Source organism: Spea bombifrons, chromosome 11 (assembly GCF_027358695.1).
Source record: "Spea bombifrons isolate aSpeBom1 chromosome 11, aSpeBom1.2.pri, whole genome shotgun sequence".
NCBI classification, from domain to species: domain Eukaryota; kingdom Metazoa; phylum Chordata; class Amphibia; order Anura; family Pelobatidae; genus Spea; species Spea bombifrons.
This window is the reverse complement of record NC_071097.1, coordinates 15,208,449-15,228,246: the sequence shown is the minus strand read 5'-3', so window position 1 is coordinate 15,228,246 and position 19,798 is coordinate 15,208,449. Positions and strand designations below refer to the sequence as shown.

Sequence of the window (19,798 nt, the reverse complement as noted above, 5' to 3'; positions counted from 1 at the left end):
TGGTGGCGGGTATGGACCATCATAAGAATCTTTATATATATATCTATATAGAGTTTTGAGTTCTGTATTGATAGTAGTAAGGTGTTAGGTGATTGCAGATATCTACATATTTATTTATTTATTTATTTATTAAGTTAGGAGTTAAGATATTGAATAAAGGTTAAGTTTTAATCTTGGGGAAGGTTCCTATCTCCATGTATTATAATTATAATTAACATAGGTGCAGACCAAGACCCATCATCATACCTGAGAACTGCCGGGTGAGCACTGCTCCTCCGATTCTCCAGGTCAAGAACTGAATCCTCCAGGTCTCGGGAGCGTGGTCTTGACACTTTTTAATTTAAATGGGGGTGTTTAAATGGGGGTGAACTCCCCTGTAAGCGAGACCGCCCGCCGTCACTAGGACTGCCCGCCGACGTCACCAGGACCGCCCGCTGACGTCAGTGTGCAATCCAGGCCGCGTTCCGCAAGGGAAGGCTCTGGGTAGCCGTAGCCGAGAAGTTCCCAGGTATGCCCATCATCTGGCACACAGGGCAGATTCCCAGTAGGGTTGCATACTTATAATGCTGCTGCTGCAGATCAGGTACTGAGTGTGTGCAGAGCTGGCTGGATATGCAGACATGCAGCCAGGAACATCCAGCCAGTGGCAGCACATACATCACTTGGCACTTGCTTGCCTTAAAGTACCAGGACCGCCAAGTAATCCTCAGAGCAGCCAGTGAAGGTGTAAGGGCAGCAGGAAGCAAGGTAAGATATGGAAGGGAATGGACTAAAGTTCTTTATCTGTGTCTGGACTACACCACTTTTTTGCTCCAAGCAATGAGAGGTGCATGCAGTATCATGAGTCCCCAGTGATGCCTGTTTTATTTTGAAAATGGTTGGGAATTAATTAGTCAGACAAGCAAATTGGAAAGCCCCCCTTACAACACTTCAAATAGACACAGAAAGACAGTAAAGACATACTCATTAAAATTTTGCTGTTGTGAGACAGGGAAGAAAACATACGTTTTATTTGGAGAGGCGAAGCTTAATGTTTATGAATGTATAAACTCCTTTTTTTTATAAAGCTGTCCCGTTATGTATTTGTAAAATTATATCACAAGCCATCTGTGACACGTTTTTGTAGTGTAAGCAACTAAAGTCGTCCGGTCCCCTTATTAATTTTGTTGCCTGCTCTGTACTTTTTCAAGTTCCCTTATGGCCCTGGCTTGCACTGCATGGGAGGTAGCAGGTCAGTGACAAGACTATGATCTATATATACATATTAGACTAGTGTATGTGTCGGTCATTAAATTCCTTTCTCTTCCTCTCTTTCTAATAATCTTTTATTTCTTTTAATGCCCCCCAGAACCGACCCTCATATTCCCCCATAACCACCCCTCATATTCCCCCACAACACTATCCAGCAGCCACTAATACTATCCCTGCTCACTCCCCAACAACACACTATGATGTAGCTGCCTACCCACCACGCAACACATTATGCAGCAAATGCTCACACCCCACGCAAAACACTATCCAGCAGCCTCTCACACAGCCCCACAACACATGATCCAGCAGCTGCTTACCTTCCCATAACACGCCATCCAGCAGACACCCTTAAATCCCACCATCTAGCAAGAGGCAGTCCAGACCCATACCATAAATGATTAGTAGGAGTGCAGTAATATTTCATTGTCTGTATTTCTAACTTTCTCCTATGTTTTTGCTGCATTGCCAGAGATGTGGCCGCTTACCCCTTTTTCATTCCCTCGTGTACAGGGAATACATCTGTATCTGGTAGCCCCATCCCTTCTTATACTGCTATAAAGCACCTGGCAGGATCAACTGTCAGTCATACTATGTACAAACCTACAGGGGGGATTCCCTAATTTCAAGAGGGGGCTAATTTGTCAAGGCTGCAGAGCTGTTATCTCAATTTAGCTGAGTTCCTGTAAGATTCTGGCGTCATTCATGTTAAATGTGCCAGCACTTACTCTATACTGCAGGAGCCACCCCTGGTATGGTGTTCTCTCGCTCTACATTTTTATAGACGCAAGCATTTTTCTTCAGATTATATTTGACTCAATTGCCCTATCTGCAATGCTTCACCACTATCAGATTCACATTCTAGGAATTATTGATCATGCTGAGTTCAACACTGTCCAATGATTAGTTAGCGTTAGTGTAGGAAACATTATTTACTATGGTTAATTTACTAAAGGTGTAGGGATGACCCTCAGTATATGTGAAGCATCAGCAGCCTCCCCTCACATCATTTTTGAAATGAAACAGGGAGAACATATAGGCTGAGGTATATAAAGCAATTAGGAGGATGATAATAAAAAATGCTAATAATTACAAAAAATTATGTACATATAATGGGCAGGTGAGTCACTTCCTCTGACTAGTTAGTCTAAGGAATATTTTTCTAGGCTTGCCTATGTAATCAAATAAAACTGTTTTATAGGTTAATTCACAATACATTCATAAATGCAGCTATACATTTATGTAGATGTATCTATATGAATTGCATTTAGCTAATAATATGCCAATATGTCATTTTGTACTTTGATTTTGCTTCCAAATAATCATGTTTAGGGATATATTAGGGTTTTTTTTAGGGAATGTAACAAGTACATTAATAATAAGCACACTGCCCCCACTCAATTCCATAAAATATAATGCAAAGGATAATGACTACTTTCATATCCTTATATTATATATTCGTTATCACGTATAATTCCCTGTGCTTAAAAATCCGTACACGCGTTGTGTTATGTCTGCTTCAGTTCAAACAGGCCAGGGACAAATGGAGTGGTGTGAGAGAGAGGACACAGAGTGATGCGTGTAATTGTACAGACCTGGCTTATTTCCAAACAAGATCACAGATACGAATGTGTGGGATACTTCTGTTGGGACTAAAACATGCCTTGGTAGCCAGAAGGCCAAAATAAAGTCAATGAGCAAAAAATAATCCTAAATGAGAAAATATTAAATTCATAAAATAAAACATACATTACATGACACACATTAGGTGGGTCCAATAGTAAGGCTACAGCAGGATGATCAAAGCTCAAAGAATCATGTAGATTAATGCCCGCTGCAGGGGATCTGGATCTTAGTCTCATAGGCAGACCTCTATTTGAGGCCTGATTATAAGACGAGGGGTATTTTTCAGAGCATTTGCTCTGAAAAAAACCTTGTCTTCTAATCGAGCAAATACGGTAACATTAACTGATAAACTGGACCTTCCTTATCAAGCTAATAAACACGGCTGAATGGACACATTCTCACGAACCACAAAAAATGTCATAACACTGTCATTCTGAAACCAAAAGGAATGAAAAAATGTTTAAATGTCCATGAAGGTATTTTATTGGTAAAAGATAAACCCTGATATCTTGCAGCTTTGGTTCAGATGCTGAAAGTAAACAGACAAACTGGAATAGAAAACTTTGTAAGTCTTTGGCAAGGTGACTTGAGTGTCTTATTAATCATCTCCAGCCTTTAATCTTCTACATATGTAAGAGTTTGCATCGTTCAAGGGGAAATCTCTCCCCCACAAAGTGGATTTCCTTCCTTTGCGTACTGTGTTCTTCTCTGGAAAGGTTTCGGACAGGATGTATGTTTCTCTGATACAGAGAAGAAAAAAAATTAATCCATCTATATGAACTCTTAATACGCATGCAAGCATTTTAAGCCTTTATAGTAACGCACATGTGGAACAAAACACTTTACGTGTATCAAATTAGTGTATCAATTATATAAGTAGGCTTGCGATGAGGGTGGCCATACCAACCATTATTTCCAGGACAAACATACATTTCACGTGATGCTGCCCAGCACATGTAAAGTGCTGCCCAGCAGTATGTGGGATGTGTGTCCATATACTTAACATCCACTGTGGGCTTATACCTCATATGTACTTCAGGATAGCACTGTATCTGTAGTATATGTGATATGTGCCACACCTAGGATCGACGTCACAAATATTTCTGTTGCAGATATGACGTGGTTTATTTTGTCTGTTTTTCGGGTGCAAAAAAAAATTGTATTTATTATTTTTTTAGTCAGAAAAAACTCCATATAAACACTTGTTTTGGTTTGTAGAAAAAAAAACAATAAACTGTGTTGGTAGACCCGAGGTTTTCTTTTTATCAAAAGTTGAATGGGAACATAAGTCATATTTTGTCTGGGAAAATGTAACAATGAGTGGTTATTACCACATAGAAAACAGAGGGAGCTTCCATTATGCAAGAGATAAGGAGTGCCTTTTCATGTACTTGTGATTCAAGGTTTCCTCTTTTCTAAAGTATTATTATTTTAGAATAGATATCTGTGAGGCTGTAAGACTTAAAGAAACAGTAGATATTGCATTTTATCTTATCCATTACTTTGGCATTACATTAAAAATGGCACAGCTTTCAAAATGTACCAAGCTCCAGCAACAACATCATGATTAAAACGGAAAGTATACCGTTTAAATAATGTTAATGATGACTTCAGGCACTGTCATCCTTACTGCGCTCAATGCTGGGATAAGACATCATATCCCAGTTGGGGAACCTACTCGTCAGGGGGCATAGCTGGGAGCTTAAGGCAGGGGCGTAGGGCCACGAGGGCCGGGCAGACCAAGAGCAGTAACAGCCATACGTAGTCAGACAGTCGTGGCAGGCAGCACAGGTTTACTTAGTTAAACGAGCCGAGTTCAAAACAGCTAAGGTATAAGTGCACGGATAAATGGCGCCTCTACCAAGCCATACACCACAGCTTGGAGCACACAAGCACTGACTCAGGTGAGAATGAGGCCTGCTCTGTGATTGCGTACATCTGTCGTGGTTGACGGTGGCAGGTGTGGAGTTTGACTGGGGCAGGCAGGATGTGTTCCCTTGTCTGTGTTTTGCAGGATGTACTGGCTTTATAGGGAAGGAAATCCACCAAGATGTTGTGTTGGCATAATTTGGTGTACCAATCATGTGTGAAATATAAGGGTCTATTGGTTATTGTGCCAAGCTTCCCAGGAACATTAAAGTTATGTTACATAAATTGATGACTGAAATAGAAAGGGAAACAATGCGTAATGCATGACAAAAAGTTGTCATATGGATACAACTGAGAAACGCATCTGAAAAAGCTCAAATTTAAAAAGCACGCAAGCATGTTTAATATAATGTCATATGATGTGAGATTTCAATAATTATTGAACATGAGATTTTATGAAACAGCTTAATGTAGAGGGTCCTATTTAAAACATAAATAATGAAAAAGGGAACTTCATTATCCAGACATCCATCCCTGCTCTTCATGCTTTCATCCAACTATTCACCTGCAATCTGTATTAATCTTAAACAACTCCCTCTCTTACAGGTTGCTATCTCGGTGTATTTGATCCACCCCTGAACCCCTCATTTGCATCCTATATGCAACCGCCTTGTCTGACCACGTGTGAGGTAGCCCTATACATTTCCTCACTTGGAAACATTGTGCCTGGAAATGCAGCGGCCTCGTCCCAAGTGGACTCTTTGTAAGTGGACAGATAAGAGTACAATGGAGTTAAAACGAGAGGGAAACTGCAAAACCATCACGTTGTGCAATCAGCGGGTAACCCACAGAATCTCTTTTCCCAGTGGCATTAATCCTTTCTATGAACCCCTACATGATTTTACTCTTTATTAATTTCCCCCTACTCCTTAAACATATAGCCTTCGCTCACATGCCATTCTCTCCTTTCTTCATACCCCCTACCACTAACCACTCTCAGTTGAAGCACCCCATCCCCACAAATCACAATTATCTGTCTGCTCTCTGAAACCCACCTTTTTGAGAAGCGTAGAGGCTTTCCTCCCAAAGATCCACAACCCGGACCCTTTCAACTCATGCCCACCCAAGCAGTGCTTTCCTATTGTTTCACTTCCCCTTAAACCAGTGACTAGATTGTAAGCTCACAATAGCAGGGCCCTCTTCTCCTTTCATATCCATTTGTTATTGTGTGTGATTTTAAATTATTACACTTATTGTAACAACGCTATGGAATCTGCTGCTGCTAGATAAATTAATGTAATGTAATGAGAGGGGGGACAATTATGAATTTAAGGCAATAAATTCCACTACCTCAATGTATGGCATGAAGTTACCATAAATGACCCAAAGTTCTAAAATTACATATAAAAAGTACACAAAAACTCTTCATGATGAAAAGAAGGAAATGTTCATATCAGAGAATGAAACCAACAAACATATAGGGAGAGATAGGGTAGTTAATTGTGTTGATTTATGTATAAAGAACATTCCGACTTAAATAAGATGGTAAGGTTCAAGATAAACAAGGAGTATATGCAAACAGTGCATATTTAAAAAGGTTACAGAAAAACTAGGGTTGCACCGAAATGGATACTGAAAATTCAGGATGCACTTGGCCGAAAACAAAATTGCCCCCCCCACCTTAAACCTTAAAATAAATTAAAAATTAAAAGTAAGTAACACAAAAATTGACAAAAATCAACAATATTTATATTATATATATATATATATATATATATATATATAATTGCCAACAGCAATCACACTCCTATCAAGCACAAGCAACCAATAAATGCTGAAACCTGGCTAGCTGCCCCCTTTGTATTGATGCTGCCAGTACAGATACAATTCTGCCCTGCAGGATGGGGTCTATACATCACTTACAGCATACCTGTGCCATGCCCCCCTCCCCACTTACACATCCATGCTATCACACACAAACATTCATTCACTCATTAATTTCTTCATTCACATATACTCATTCAATCCATCATTCACAGATATTAATTCATTTCCTCAATCACACATACTCATTTATACAATCTCCCCCACCCCCTTACCTGAACTGCAGATTTCCCAGTGCCACTTGCAGATTTCCGCAGGGGCTGCTGCTTCCCTCTGTGTTGCTCGCACTCCATGTGACTTAAATTCACATGACTCCACTGCGTTCCGGTTTCTCCTGGGCGGAACAAGAGGCAGTGCTCTGTGCAACCAACGCACAGGTAAGCAGCAGGGCCCCTGCGGATGATTATTTTCGGCTGTTTTTTAATTTATTTTGCAGATAATGCCATTTTCAGCCACTGATATTTCGGTGCATCCCTAAGGAAACAATACTTCATGGCACATTACTACTAAAGTAACAACTTGAGAAAACCAAATGAATTAACCAGTGATTCTTTACAAATGCCAATACAATGTGTCAGTAATTCATCTGTATGCAACAAACATAAGGAAATTCCCTGAAAAAAGTAATACTTTTCTTTGAACATTAAATACAGTACTGTTTTTAGTAATGTACAGTAGCCTTAAGGACAACTTGATTTTGTTACAATAAACTTCCTTTATTTGCTGAACTGGACGTCGCCATTGTTGGCAGTCATATTTTGGGTGACCCTTCCCGCTCAAACACCTTATGTAATTTTTTTTCATGTCAATAGAAAAAAAGTCCTGCTTGTACAATAAACTATTTCCTCTATACTCTGGACATTTATTGGTAAGAGTGTGAAGATCTGGACGATTAAGATCGAGTCAATCTATTGCTTACCTCAGATCAGAAGTCAGTGTGTTTGTTTCAGCTAAAGTAACAGAGCTAGTACACAAACAACTGACTATTACGCAGATCCACAACTGTTTTAAAAAAATAAAACACACTACAAAGTTTTTGCAAAGTTAGTTTTAATCTAATATCATTAATAAAATAATTTACTTGGAGTTCCCATTTTAAAGATAATTAGGTCTTTTTGTTTGTCATCAACCCTGTCCTGATGAAAACAGTTAAGAGCAAAAGCAATCTAGACTTCAATTTGGAAAACAGATCATCATCTGCATCAGATGCTACTTACCGGTACGGAAGGTCTCCCTGAGACAACTCAAGACAAATATGCATTGGAAAGCTGGAAAACGTCATCATGGTGTCAACGTTTACAGAGGTATCTGCATCCACCTGGGACTTCAAGTCTGTTTTAAAGAATGCAGTTTCTACTCCTGTGTTAAATTCGAAAAAAAGACCAGCCCTGTAATAAAACACAACATAGGCAAAAAATAACTTTTTAGCCAAGTTAATTTTCTTGCATTTATACAGTGTCAGGCATCTATATAAATATACAGGTAGACCAGCAATTTACTATTCACAGTATATATATATATTTAGCATCTTGGGTCCCTACTGGGTTACATGTCATTCTAGCACATTCTTATAACCAAATTAACTGTTTGTTTTAACTAAATATCAAAATGTCTCTGTGACCAGTTAAGGCAAAATCAGCTTCTATGTACTTTAAAGTAGTATACATTCAGTACTAACTGATGACAGATGGGAATACGACGATGGAGCTTGGGTGCTATAGGCTCTGTGTCCTTGAAAACATGGAGGAGAATGACACCTCTAGACATTAGTTTTTATATCCCTTTACATGATCAGTTGGGGTATAGGTTTTACCAAAAATGGGCAATTCCTGGGTATACATGTGTCTGGGTATGTTAGTGTATGTGTGTCTGTGTATATAAATGTGTGTATGTAAGTGTGTTTTTGAGTTTGGAAATGTTGATGTGCATGAATGCTAGTCTGAGTGGTTGTGTTAGTTTGAGTGCCTGGTTATGTTAGCATTTGTGTCATTGTGTCTCCTCTATTTGTGTTAGTGTGTGTGTCTGGCATGTTAGTGTGAGAGTCTGGGTGTGTATGTGTTAGTGTATGTTAATGTTGAATGCCTACTAGTGTTTGTATGTGTTTAAGTGTCGAGTGGCTGTGTGTGTCTGGTTGTGTTAGTACTAGATGTGTATGTTAGTGTGAGTGGGCATGTTAGTGTCTTGGTTGTGCGTGTTACTGTGTATTAGCGATGAATGTGTACTTGTGTTAGTGTCTGCGAGTGTCGGTTTGGTTGGTAACCACAATACATATAGTTTAACCAATTATCTCATACTTGGTATTGATGTTTGTTTTAGATTGCTGTTCCCAAATGTTGACATCAAGGTTGGTCAAGACTTCTAATCCAATTCCACCCTGACACTCGATCAGGAGATGAAGTCCAGACTGCATGGGCAACCACTGCAAAAGCATTCATAAATTATGTATATAGGAGTCGGGGAGAGGTAGTCAGGGGGAGAATGGAGTAGGCTATTATTACAGCTATAAAATTAAAACACGTTGACAGCAATAAACAGTAGCTATTCTTTGTAGCACAGTATTCTAACATAACGAAAACATTAAGACTCAAAAATACAACTGACTTCAATTTAATAAGCCACCTTTTTTTTTTCTAGAAATGTGATGTATCTGATTACAAGAACCACGGTTTATGTGCCTGCTTCCTCACAGCTAGTTAACTGCAGATGAAGTTGATGCTGTGAAATCACGCACTGGCCAATTTACTTGAGACAGTAAGAGAAACTGGTTTTAAGGAGGGCAATCAATAGGGCAAAATCAAACCCTCACTGGTGCAGCAATGAGTGACTAGCAGCGGTCATATTCTGGTTTGTAAGCAGGCAATGTCAGTCACAGAGCGAAAGTCACTTTAAAAGTTGTGTTGCTGGTGTATTGTGGGTCTTTAACTTTTATAAAAATGGCTATTATATAGCACAGGGCAAAAAAAGCAACCGCCTTTCCTGTGTCCATTTAATGCAGATTATATTAACATAGTTTTTAGGCTTTGGACATCTGGCGCTATTAGGTTAGCTTCAAATCTAGGATTGCAGTTAGGCATTCGTTTAATTTTACATCCATTGTTCATTAATCAATATGACCCTGTGTTCTGTATGATATGTTCTCCATGATTTGTGAAAAAAACAATATTTACTCAAATGTAACCAGTGGAGTATTTTAGATTGCTATTATGTAAACGCTTTTTGTTGCTTAGTAAATACTTACCTTATGGTAATCAAGAAGTAATGCATTTCCTTTAACCACAGCAGTGGGCTCCCCACTACTTGTAAATAATTTAGAGACTAGGTCCATGTAACCCTGGAAAAATACAAATGGACGAAGTTGAACATCAAACAAGATTGCCGACATTCCAACCATCGCTTCATCTTCATCCTCCTTATCTTCTGTTCCGCCATCTCCCATCAGAGACTCCAAGCCGCGTGCATCTACAGAGACCTTGGAGACAATAAGGTAGTAAAAGTATCACTTTTTGGGGTCGTAGCTCTTACATTGATAGAATAATTTATCCAAATACTATTTAGACATGCTTCAATATATGTATGTTATACAAGCCAATACAAATCTACTGAAATCTAATATAAAGATATAAAAAAAAAAAAAACTTTTATAAAAAATATAAAATTTAAATAAAGTATCTAAATGCATGTAGAACCTACGAGAGGCCCCACTGAGAGCACCAGACGATATGTCTGTTAACTGTAACTGCTGGTAATCAGATACCCAGGCACAGCAGCTTACAGAGTCCAATTCTCCTTTTTCTGTAGCAGTCAAAGCAATAAACCCACATTCACTATGAAATTAAAATCAAGCAGGACTTGTCAACTGCCTATCCAGGTTCCAAAATTGCCTGCTTTGCACTGCCTGTCTACTGTTCCCACATTCAATGCATTGGTTGATGACCTGATGAAATGTACTCGGGTCACCTCAGCAGGAAAAGTGGCTTTCCATTGTGGATATCAGGACCACGGACAGGGCCGACCCAGAGTGTGCTTCCTCCAGCTATTTACAAACATAAAGCTGTAGTGTTTTCCACTTGTTGCAAAACAACGATTACTACATTCCAAACACTAAAACACTTAATAGATTTACTTAGCATACATTTAAGGCTAAGTTGATTTCTTTTGTGATCTTATTTATACACGGTCAATAGCACACCTATTGCCAGTGAAGTCAGGCTTATATAGTATTATTAATTAACACATTTGCGACCCGTTGCCCATTAGTTTACTGTTCACCGTGTTAAAACACAATTGAGTTGGCCCACTAAAAAGGAGTTGGCAGGAAAGTTTGAAGTGAAGTCAATTAGCTGAAACAGCAAACTTTCCCGCCAACTCTTTTTTAGTGGGCTAACTCAATTGTGGTTTAACACGGTGAACAGTAAACTAATGGGCAATGGGTTGCAAATGTGTAAAGGACCAACCATGGTAATTTCCTGCTGCAAGAACATCTTACATACCAACCCCACCTTTAGTAAATAAACCCTATTGTGTCAAAGTGAAAGAGGAAGTCCCATGGAAAACATGTTCTTCTTGAGTAATAACATAAAGTGCTGTATACAGTATTGTAGATTGACATTGACAAAAATGGCTTCATTTCATTTTGTTCCAATAACTTCCTTTATCTGTAGACCTGGAAGCTGCCATTGTTCTCAGTCATGTGTTATTTTAAGTGACTTTCTTTGCTCAAACATAAAACTTAGTTGATTTTTTATGGCAATGCTAATTGAAGTCAGTTTCAGTGTCTAGCTTGTAGAGTGCTTTTGTTTTAAAAATAAAATGGCACAAATTTCTTCAAATTTTAATCTGATACGAGTAATAACAATTATGGAGGGAGCGTCTCTTAAGATCAACCAAAGTACAAGTAAGTAATGAGCAGACCTTCATTGCTTTGAGATGGTTGCCGAGACCAAATACTGTAATATCTGAGACAGTCCTCTTCAATAAACCAGACTCCGTGAATAAGAGATCCATACTGTAGATGGACGCCATATCCCTTGTGGCTGAAACCCAAAAAAAGGCAGCATTAAACTCTAGACAACACAGTATAGAAAGAGAGAGTTATTCGTTTAAATATAAACATTTTAGGAAATAGCCTATAAACTGAAAAGAAACAGAATTATATACGTAAATGGATTCTGACGCTATGTTGGAAAATTGGCTTAATCATTGATCAATGAAATAATCAGCAAGACCATTTGATTGGTTGGTATAATAAGACCACCTCTCACAATTTGCAGCAGAATCATACATAATCTAAGTTTACTTATTACTAAAATGATCTTGTTTGCCAGCGTGAAAAACTGGGGACAAAAACCATTTTCTGGTAGTCTTCACTCATGATCTTATACAGCAATGACTAAGTGATGCACTATAGGAAAGCACAGATATTAAAACAATGCAGCGATGGCGCTTCGGTTGCATACAGCCAAGAAAGCAAGGTCTAGAATGATCAAAATAGCACAGTGCACTGCAGTGACATTACCAGTTAGAAGCCAAGAATAGGTGGTTGATTTTCCAGTTCTTGAAAATGTCTCATAATTGAGGTATTTTCCAATTAGAAAGTTCTTCTCTTGTTGTCTAAAATTTGAAAGAAGAATTAATCCGGTTCAGGATGTAGGAGCATCGATGAATAAAATGTACAACATAAAGGTCATGACCCAAAAAACATGTGTAGTTACTTGAAAGGATGTTTGAAGGTCAGGCTTTTCTGTATTTTGGAGAGCAGTAACTTTGCTGTTTCATTGTCCACTGAATCCAAGCCTTGCAAGACACTGACAAGGTCCATCTGTGAAAAATCTGTAGCCAGCAGAGTCTCTGCTGCAAGTAACCGGCACTTTTTATCATACTGCTGGTGCGTTTGATGAAAAATGTTTCTTAAAACGTCCTTCACCTCCTAAGATCAGAACGTAAAATATATTTTACTCACCAAAAAGAAAAATCAGCAGGAAATGAGACACTCACAAGCTAAATCAAGCAATGCCTAATGGGTTTTATAAAACATTCTCAACAATGTAAATTATCACTCTGTAGGACACATTTTCATTCTTGTTCCTGTCTCAAACTCTTACTCAAGAACAGGGTTAAAGCGTAAGAGCAAACTAAAGATAGTTAGGGTAAGACCATTTACAACACTTTTGTACCTTGGTAGATATGTACTCAGCTGGAAAGTCCTGCAGCGCAGAGAGCGCTGCACTGCACACAACACTCGAATGATCTTCAGTGTACTCCATGATAAGAGGAATAGTTTCAGGAAGCTGGGCATTTTTTAAAGAAAGAAGATATATTTTCAGCTCTGCCTCGTCTTCTGCATTCTTTAGTCCTTCTATTAGTGTTGATTTTCCATATTCAACATCCTATAAAACATATAAAATACAATTTCTTAAGCTTTTAAATAACTAGGGTCCATCCAAACAGGGCAGACTGGGACTAAAAATTAAACTGGAATCCAATCTTAGAGATTGTAGTAAATTTCTCATAGGCACCAGTGCCTTTGGGTAACAGTTTTTTTGCCATTAGAAATATATGTACTATATATACAGGTATAGATATACATACACACATACACACATACACACATACATATACAAGCACTCAGCAGACTCATTGTAGGAATATTACCTTGGCCCTATCTGCAATAAATAAAAAAGACTCCAATATTGTTTAGTCAAGTTTATTGCTCCGAACATCAATTCTTATGACTCTCAGCTCTTGCATTTTATGGTCAGAAGATTACATTTTTCATAGCTTCATTGCCATAAAGAATAATTGTAAAGACCACGTAATATGCCCTTGCTAAACATTAATACAAGACCAAAGTTTAACAAGCATCTACTGTGCTAGGTCCAATATTTTTTATTTGTTAAATACAAAGAGAATATATTTAAAGGTCAATCTGTTAAATCAATGTTCGAGACAGCTTTGTCACATATAATAGATTTTGATGGTCACATAACCACGCCACGCCCCCTGACGAAGCTCATTGTAGTGAAACGTACGTTGGAGTTGGTACGTTTGGACTTGGCACCATTCATTACCAGACTTTTTGCCGTTTTCAGCCTTCCTTGTACCATTGCAGTATGTTATTTCATTTGTTCCTTTTTACTTTAGCGCTCCGGTCATCCTTGTGTTTCCTATTTGTGCCTTCATATACATACGTATTTCCATCCTAGTTCCTGTAGTCCTGTGCCTCTGTTCATATGTACCTTCCTATGTATGTATGTATGTATGTATGTATGTATGTATGTCTTGGTGCCGAGATGCTTTTATATTATATATTTTTTTATATGTATTTAAATCATAGTGTCTAATAAAGATTTACTTTGTATATACCTTTTTTTCTTACATGCTCTCCTTGCAATAGGTTTTGGTGTTTATATATGGTCACATAACCAGTAGCAAGCTTATACAAATAAAGAAATGTGGATTGAAAATCAGAGGTCCTGGCAACTTGATATCATTCCCAAGTTTAGACACATGTTTCTATTTAAAAGGTATTTCTATTTATTCAACTTATCTCCCATAAAACATATACATGAATTGAAACATTTCCATTGTTCTAGAGAATAATTTATGAGAAGACAACTTCTCATATCCAGTACTAGTACACAATATCTGGGCCGTGGTGGATGGTTCATCTTAAGGGAAGCAAACAACAAGCATGGAAGTCTGAGGCACGCTGAGATGAGCTCTAAAGTTAGAAATTGGAAAAGCTCACTGAACAGTTTTAGATTTGCTGATGCAGGGATTACTAGAAATCATTTTTTTTTAACTCACAATTTTTTTGATATCTCAAGTAAATCCAATAATGGCCAGTGACAAAATGCAAACAAAAGATAATCTGTGACACCACCAACCTGTATTTCACAAAGCTTCACTCTGCACATTTTGCCTATGATAGCACCGATTACTAAAATTCCAGTCTCCATAACAGCAGAGTTAGAAACTTTAGCTTTTAGTTTACTCTGAAAATGAAAATAAAAGATTTGTGTTAAACAGACCATCACAAAAGCACATAAGATATGCCTGGCATCTTTAATTCTTTGCATATCAGGAGTCACAACATAAATTTCTCTGTGGGAGGCTGAGCATAACTTTGTAGTCTTGGTATAGCAAGATGACAACCATATAAGCAGTTTATATTTAACCTTTCACGACAATTAAAAGGTAAGCAGATAACATGTTTAAGGCTTATCATGCATCAGATCACATAATACATATATATATATATATATATATATATATATATATATATATATATATATATATATATAATGTCAAAAAATCTGAGTATTGCAGAGTATGCGGTGATACCTTTTTATATTGGACTAACATAATATTTAAAAGACAAGCTTTTGAGAGCTATCCTCTCGTCATCAGGTCTGAAGCAATGCTGGTCCACAAGGTTACAACTTAATATATTTATATTCTTTAATACTTTTTAAAATATTTTTATATACAGTTTATAGCTTATATATTTAAGAAAATAGTTTGTACATTTTTGTTACCATAATATCACGTAATCAGTATCTTGATTCATATGAGTTGCAAATTGATACAATTTTGGTAAATTGGGCATTTTGTACAAAGCCCCGAAAACAATGCCAGACCCCTATGAATCCGACAAAAGCTAAGCAAATTTTCATTCATTTGTGGGTACACATTCACTCTCTCTCTCTCTCTCTCTCTCTCTCTCTCTCTCTCTCTCTCATTCACCTTCTCAGACTCTCATGGTCTTTAAACATTTCCCTACCTTCTCTGCCAACCACTCCCACATCTTCTTTCTACATCTTCTCCCTTGTCTTTTCTCTTCAATCCTAAATCCTTTTTTCGTCTACATCTCCTTCCTAGTCCTCCAACTGGGGAAGAGGACATCACCAAAAGCACCAACTGAGGGCAATAAGGCAGCCCTTTCGCTGACATCCTCCAATCGAAGAAGAGGACATCACTGCAAGCACTGCCATATTGCCCTCAGTTCACGTGGATAGGAGGATAGGGGAGATGACATCACTGCAGGCCCAGCCATTGCGATGGAAATTGTTGGGTTATGTATGCAGACGTTAAAAGATTAAGGATTGAACATAGAGAGAGAATGGAGAAGGTAAAAGAAGATGTGGAAATGGTCTGCAGAGAAGTTAGGGAAACATTTAGAGAGTGTGAGCGAGAATGTGAGTATGAGTGACAGTGTGAGAAAGTGAGTTACAGTGTGAGAGGGTGAATGTGGCCACCAGGCAACCAATTTCATTCCCGAACATTCCCGAATTCTCGGCGGCACCAAATGGGCAGGGAATGAAATTCATTGCCCAAAAAAACAAATGGGCCAAAAACAGACCAAAAAAAAAAAAACGAAAAAGGTGAATACATATTTCCATGAACATTGCAACCTTCTTGCATCACTGGTGGACCCGCTTTTGAGAGCTACAACTCCCATTAGCCTCATTATCAATCTCACTGGGGTGATGTGAGTTTTAGAGTGTGTGAGGTTGGGGGAGCACCTGTGTATTCGCAATCACCAATCTCTGCATGTTACCATGCTTTTTACTTTTTAACTAACAAGCCAATCCCATAATTTATGCTATATTAGGCCAATAAAGTACCCAAAAGCAACAAAGGAATCAGGAAGGAGATTTCAAAATTAATTTTTTTGCCTTTTTTCTGGATCAACAGCATAGTTGAACATTTGATTCAAAAGTCTTTCTTTAACCTTAATTAACAGACTTGTCCATTCAACCTTAATTTGTAACCAATTATGCCTAATTTGAGGGGCTCTCCCAAAACATGGAAGGACCCCACAGACAGAAGAGCAAAAGAACGAGAAACCTTTGAATATTTATTGTTCACTAAATATAGTATAAATTGTTTGCACTTACCAACACAAGGTTAAGAAGTTCCTTTGAAGGATGTCGGACCAAAGCTGCAGAGTAAAGAAATTTTTCCTGCAAGGAGGCCTGATTCTTTTTTCTGAAATCCAGAAATTCGCCCAGAGCCGCTATAGATGCTGGAGATTGTGCAGCCACTGCCGCATCAACGGAAAATGGTCTATAACAGAATGAGTTAGTTTTGTCATGAATGTCCTTAAGAGGAAAGATAAAATGATAACATAACACGAAGCAGATGAAAACCTGAAAGAAAGTACTTTTTGTGTAACTTATCAAATAAATCAACATTTACTGATGTTCCATGAACACTAAGGTCTGATGGATGCTGAGGAATACACACAGCTCTCTAGCTGGGTTCCAGGGGAGGACAGTGACCAACCTCAAATGCTATTCTCACAGGTTGTCCCTAAAGGGAAATAGATTAAGCTTAAAAAGGAACCTGGCTCACAAGTTGATTCACCACGTTGTTTAAAACCACCTCTGCTTATATGTGGTGACACATCTGGTCCAGCTGGGTTTGGTAAGAATGTCATTGTTATTGAGTTGTAATCATGTAAGTACCATAAAGTTGATTAGAAATGCCAGCTCTCAACAGGTTTTAAAATAATACTAAAAAAATACAGCCAAGAATTGAAATAACCTACAGTAGGTCGCCAGATGCTTTTTGTAAGAATTGTAGGATGTCCCGTTTCTTGGCATGGCGTAGAATCCTCACAAACTTGTGAAACTGTCTTGTTGTTGATGATTTTGATACATTTATCTTAGATAATTTTTTCTTAGAGGATCCAAAGTAGTCCTGAAGCTGAAATAGCCAAAATGAAAACCAAGTTAAAATGGGGATCTTATGCTAACCATCATGGTTATGGTTTTACGTTTCACAATTTTGTCAAGCATCAATAACATGTAAATCGGAAGGCATAGTTGATACATGCAGACAGAGCGAATCATCTTTTTTTGTTAGGTACATTTCATAGCCCATGGTGCTAGTGAGGTCATGTGGTCAGTCTGTCAGAACAAAAGGCAGGTTCCTCTGTACATTTTTGCCTTAAATACAGCATCGGGGGCTGGCAAAAAGAACAATCTGAAACCTAAGTGTTAGGTTTTCAGAGAATTGTTTTGAGCTAATAACACTCAGGGATTTCCATTTTCTGAAGTTTGCAGCAAGTAGTTTCTATACTCTATGTAGGGAGAATGACTACCCAGAAAACATGTTATAACCATGTGGCAGACTAAAAGGGCTCTATAAAAGATGATGCAATGGTAAAATCAATAGATATGTCCTTGCCATGAATGGTAATCGCTTCAACCTGACTGATATAAAAAAAAGGTATAGAAACTCATTAGAGGCCATGGAGACCACCTCTACCACTTCTCTCCCTCCATTGTTCCAAGAAGAAGAGCCTACAGAACTCTGACTCCATCATCCTGTAGCTATCATCTCATCTATTGGTGCTGTTTGCATGTATATATGCTTATATATATGAATAATAAAATATATTTAAGAAGTCTTAGAAGCTGTGGTTTTGACTGATCTTAGGTCACTGAGAAAAAGCACTAAATGCTTTTATACAAAAATACGTACATACATACATACACACACACACTGACTGGTCACTTTATTAGGTACACCTTGCTAGTACCGGGTTGGATCCCTTTTTGCCTACAGAACTGCCTTCATTCTTCATGGCATACTTTCTACAAGGTGCTGGAAACATTCCTCAGAGATTTTGGTCCATATGGACATGATGGCATCACGCAGTTGCTGCAAATTTGTCGGCTGCACATCCATGATGCAAATCTTCAGTCCCACCACATTCCAAAGGTGCTCTATAGAATTGAGATCTGGTGACTGTGGAGGGCATTAGACTACAGTAAACTCATTCTCGTGTTCAAGAAACCAGTTTGAGATGATGTGAGCTTTGTCACATGGTGCATTATCCTGCTGGAAGTAGCCATCAGAAGATGGGTACACTGTGGTCATAAAGGGATGGACATGATCAGCAACAATACTCAGACAGGCTGTCGATGCTCAATTGATACTAAGGGGCCCACCACCACCAGCCTGAACCATTGATACAATGGAGGATGGATCCATGCTTTCATGATGTTTACGCCAAAGTCTGACCCTGCCATCTGAATCAAGACTTGCCTTACTGTCATTTCGAACCTGTCTGCCCGTCTGGCACCAACAACCATGCCACGTTCAAAGTCACTTAAATCCCCTTGTGTACATGCTTCAGATCGTTGTCCTGCTGCACAGTTGGTTGGTAATTCTCCTTCAGGATTTTCAGGTAGAAAGCAGAATTCATGGTTCCACCAATTATGGCAAGTCGCCTAGGCCCAGAACCAGCAAATACCCAGACCATCACACTACTACAACGGTAAATTCCTTCTTGGAATCGGCCCCAATTTTTCTCTTTTTTAGATAATGGCTCACTGTGGTTCACTGGAGCTTTCTGGCAGGCCAGCCACTCCTGGGAAGGTTGACCACTACTTCAATATTTCTCCTTTTGTAGATCATGGCTTTGACCGTGGTTCGTTGGAGTCCCAGAGCCAGAGAAATGGCTTTGTAAATCTTTCCAGGCCAATAGATATCAATGACTGTTTCTCACCTATTCTTGAATTTCTCTAGAATGCAGCATCATGTGCTGCTTTTTTGAGACCTTTTAGCCCACTTCACTTTGCAAGACAGGTTCTATTTAATTGATGTTTAGTTTCAACAGGGCTGGCATCAATCACGCCCGGGTGTAGCTAATAAAACTGAACCCAATTACCACTTAAATATAGTTTATTTGTTAATATGTTAATGAGGGCAAAAACACACTCAAGAGACAGCGCCTACATGAATATAACATATAATGAATCATCAACACAAGTTAATAATACACAAAAAAATACATATTCAAATAATAATACATTTGACAAATATAAACTAGTAAAAGTAATAATAATCATAATAATTATAATAGTCGAAAATAATCCCAATAAAAGACTATTAAAAATAACTCCTTAAATGCCAAACAGGGGTAACAAATAAATAAAGGAAGTTGTGCCTGGCCAGGCTAGTACAAAATACAGGGCGCGTTTCAAAAAACGTATTCAGCTGTAAAAAAAAAGGCGCCGTCTCTTGAGTGTGTTTTTGCTTTTATAGGTTTTCCCGAGTCTCTTATTTTCAGGATTAGCTGCTTTGTTCTATATTGGTCGTTACCCATCTTTTAAAGTCCAAATTTCTGTCCCGTATATTGTTGGTAATTATAATTCAA

At 38.3% G+C, this 19,798-nt stretch overlaps 1 protein-coding gene across 1 annotated transcript in view; it reads right to left on the bottom strand.

The window, feature by feature from the left end:
- Nucleotides 1-3,333: 3,333 nt before the first annotated feature.
- The window catches only part of LOC128469356 (microsomal triglyceride transfer protein-like), a 32,879-nt gene continuing 16,414 nt past the window's right edge, over nt 3,334-19,798 (bottom strand). The window contains exons 8-18 of the mRNA XM_053451173.1: nt 17,180-17,337; nt 16,527-16,695; nt 14,514-14,621; nt 12,801-13,013; nt 12,339-12,553; nt 12,143-12,237; nt 11,539-11,660; nt 9,866-10,096; nt 8,922-9,046; nt 7,845-8,015; nt 3,334-3,614 (exon numbers count right to left, since the gene is read on the bottom strand). Coding sequence (XP_053307148.1) covers nt 3,473-3,614; nt 7,845-8,015; nt 8,922-9,046; nt 9,866-10,096; nt 11,539-11,660; nt 12,143-12,237; nt 12,339-12,553; nt 12,801-13,013; nt 14,514-14,621; nt 16,527-16,695; nt 17,180-17,337 — 1,749 coding nt within the window. The 3' untranslated portion in view covers nt 3,334-3,472. The remainder of the gene's footprint in view (nt 3,615-7,844; nt 8,016-8,921; nt 9,047-9,865; nt 10,097-11,538; nt 11,661-12,142; nt 12,238-12,338; nt 12,554-12,800; nt 13,014-14,513; nt 14,622-16,526; nt 16,696-17,179; nt 17,338-19,798) is intronic.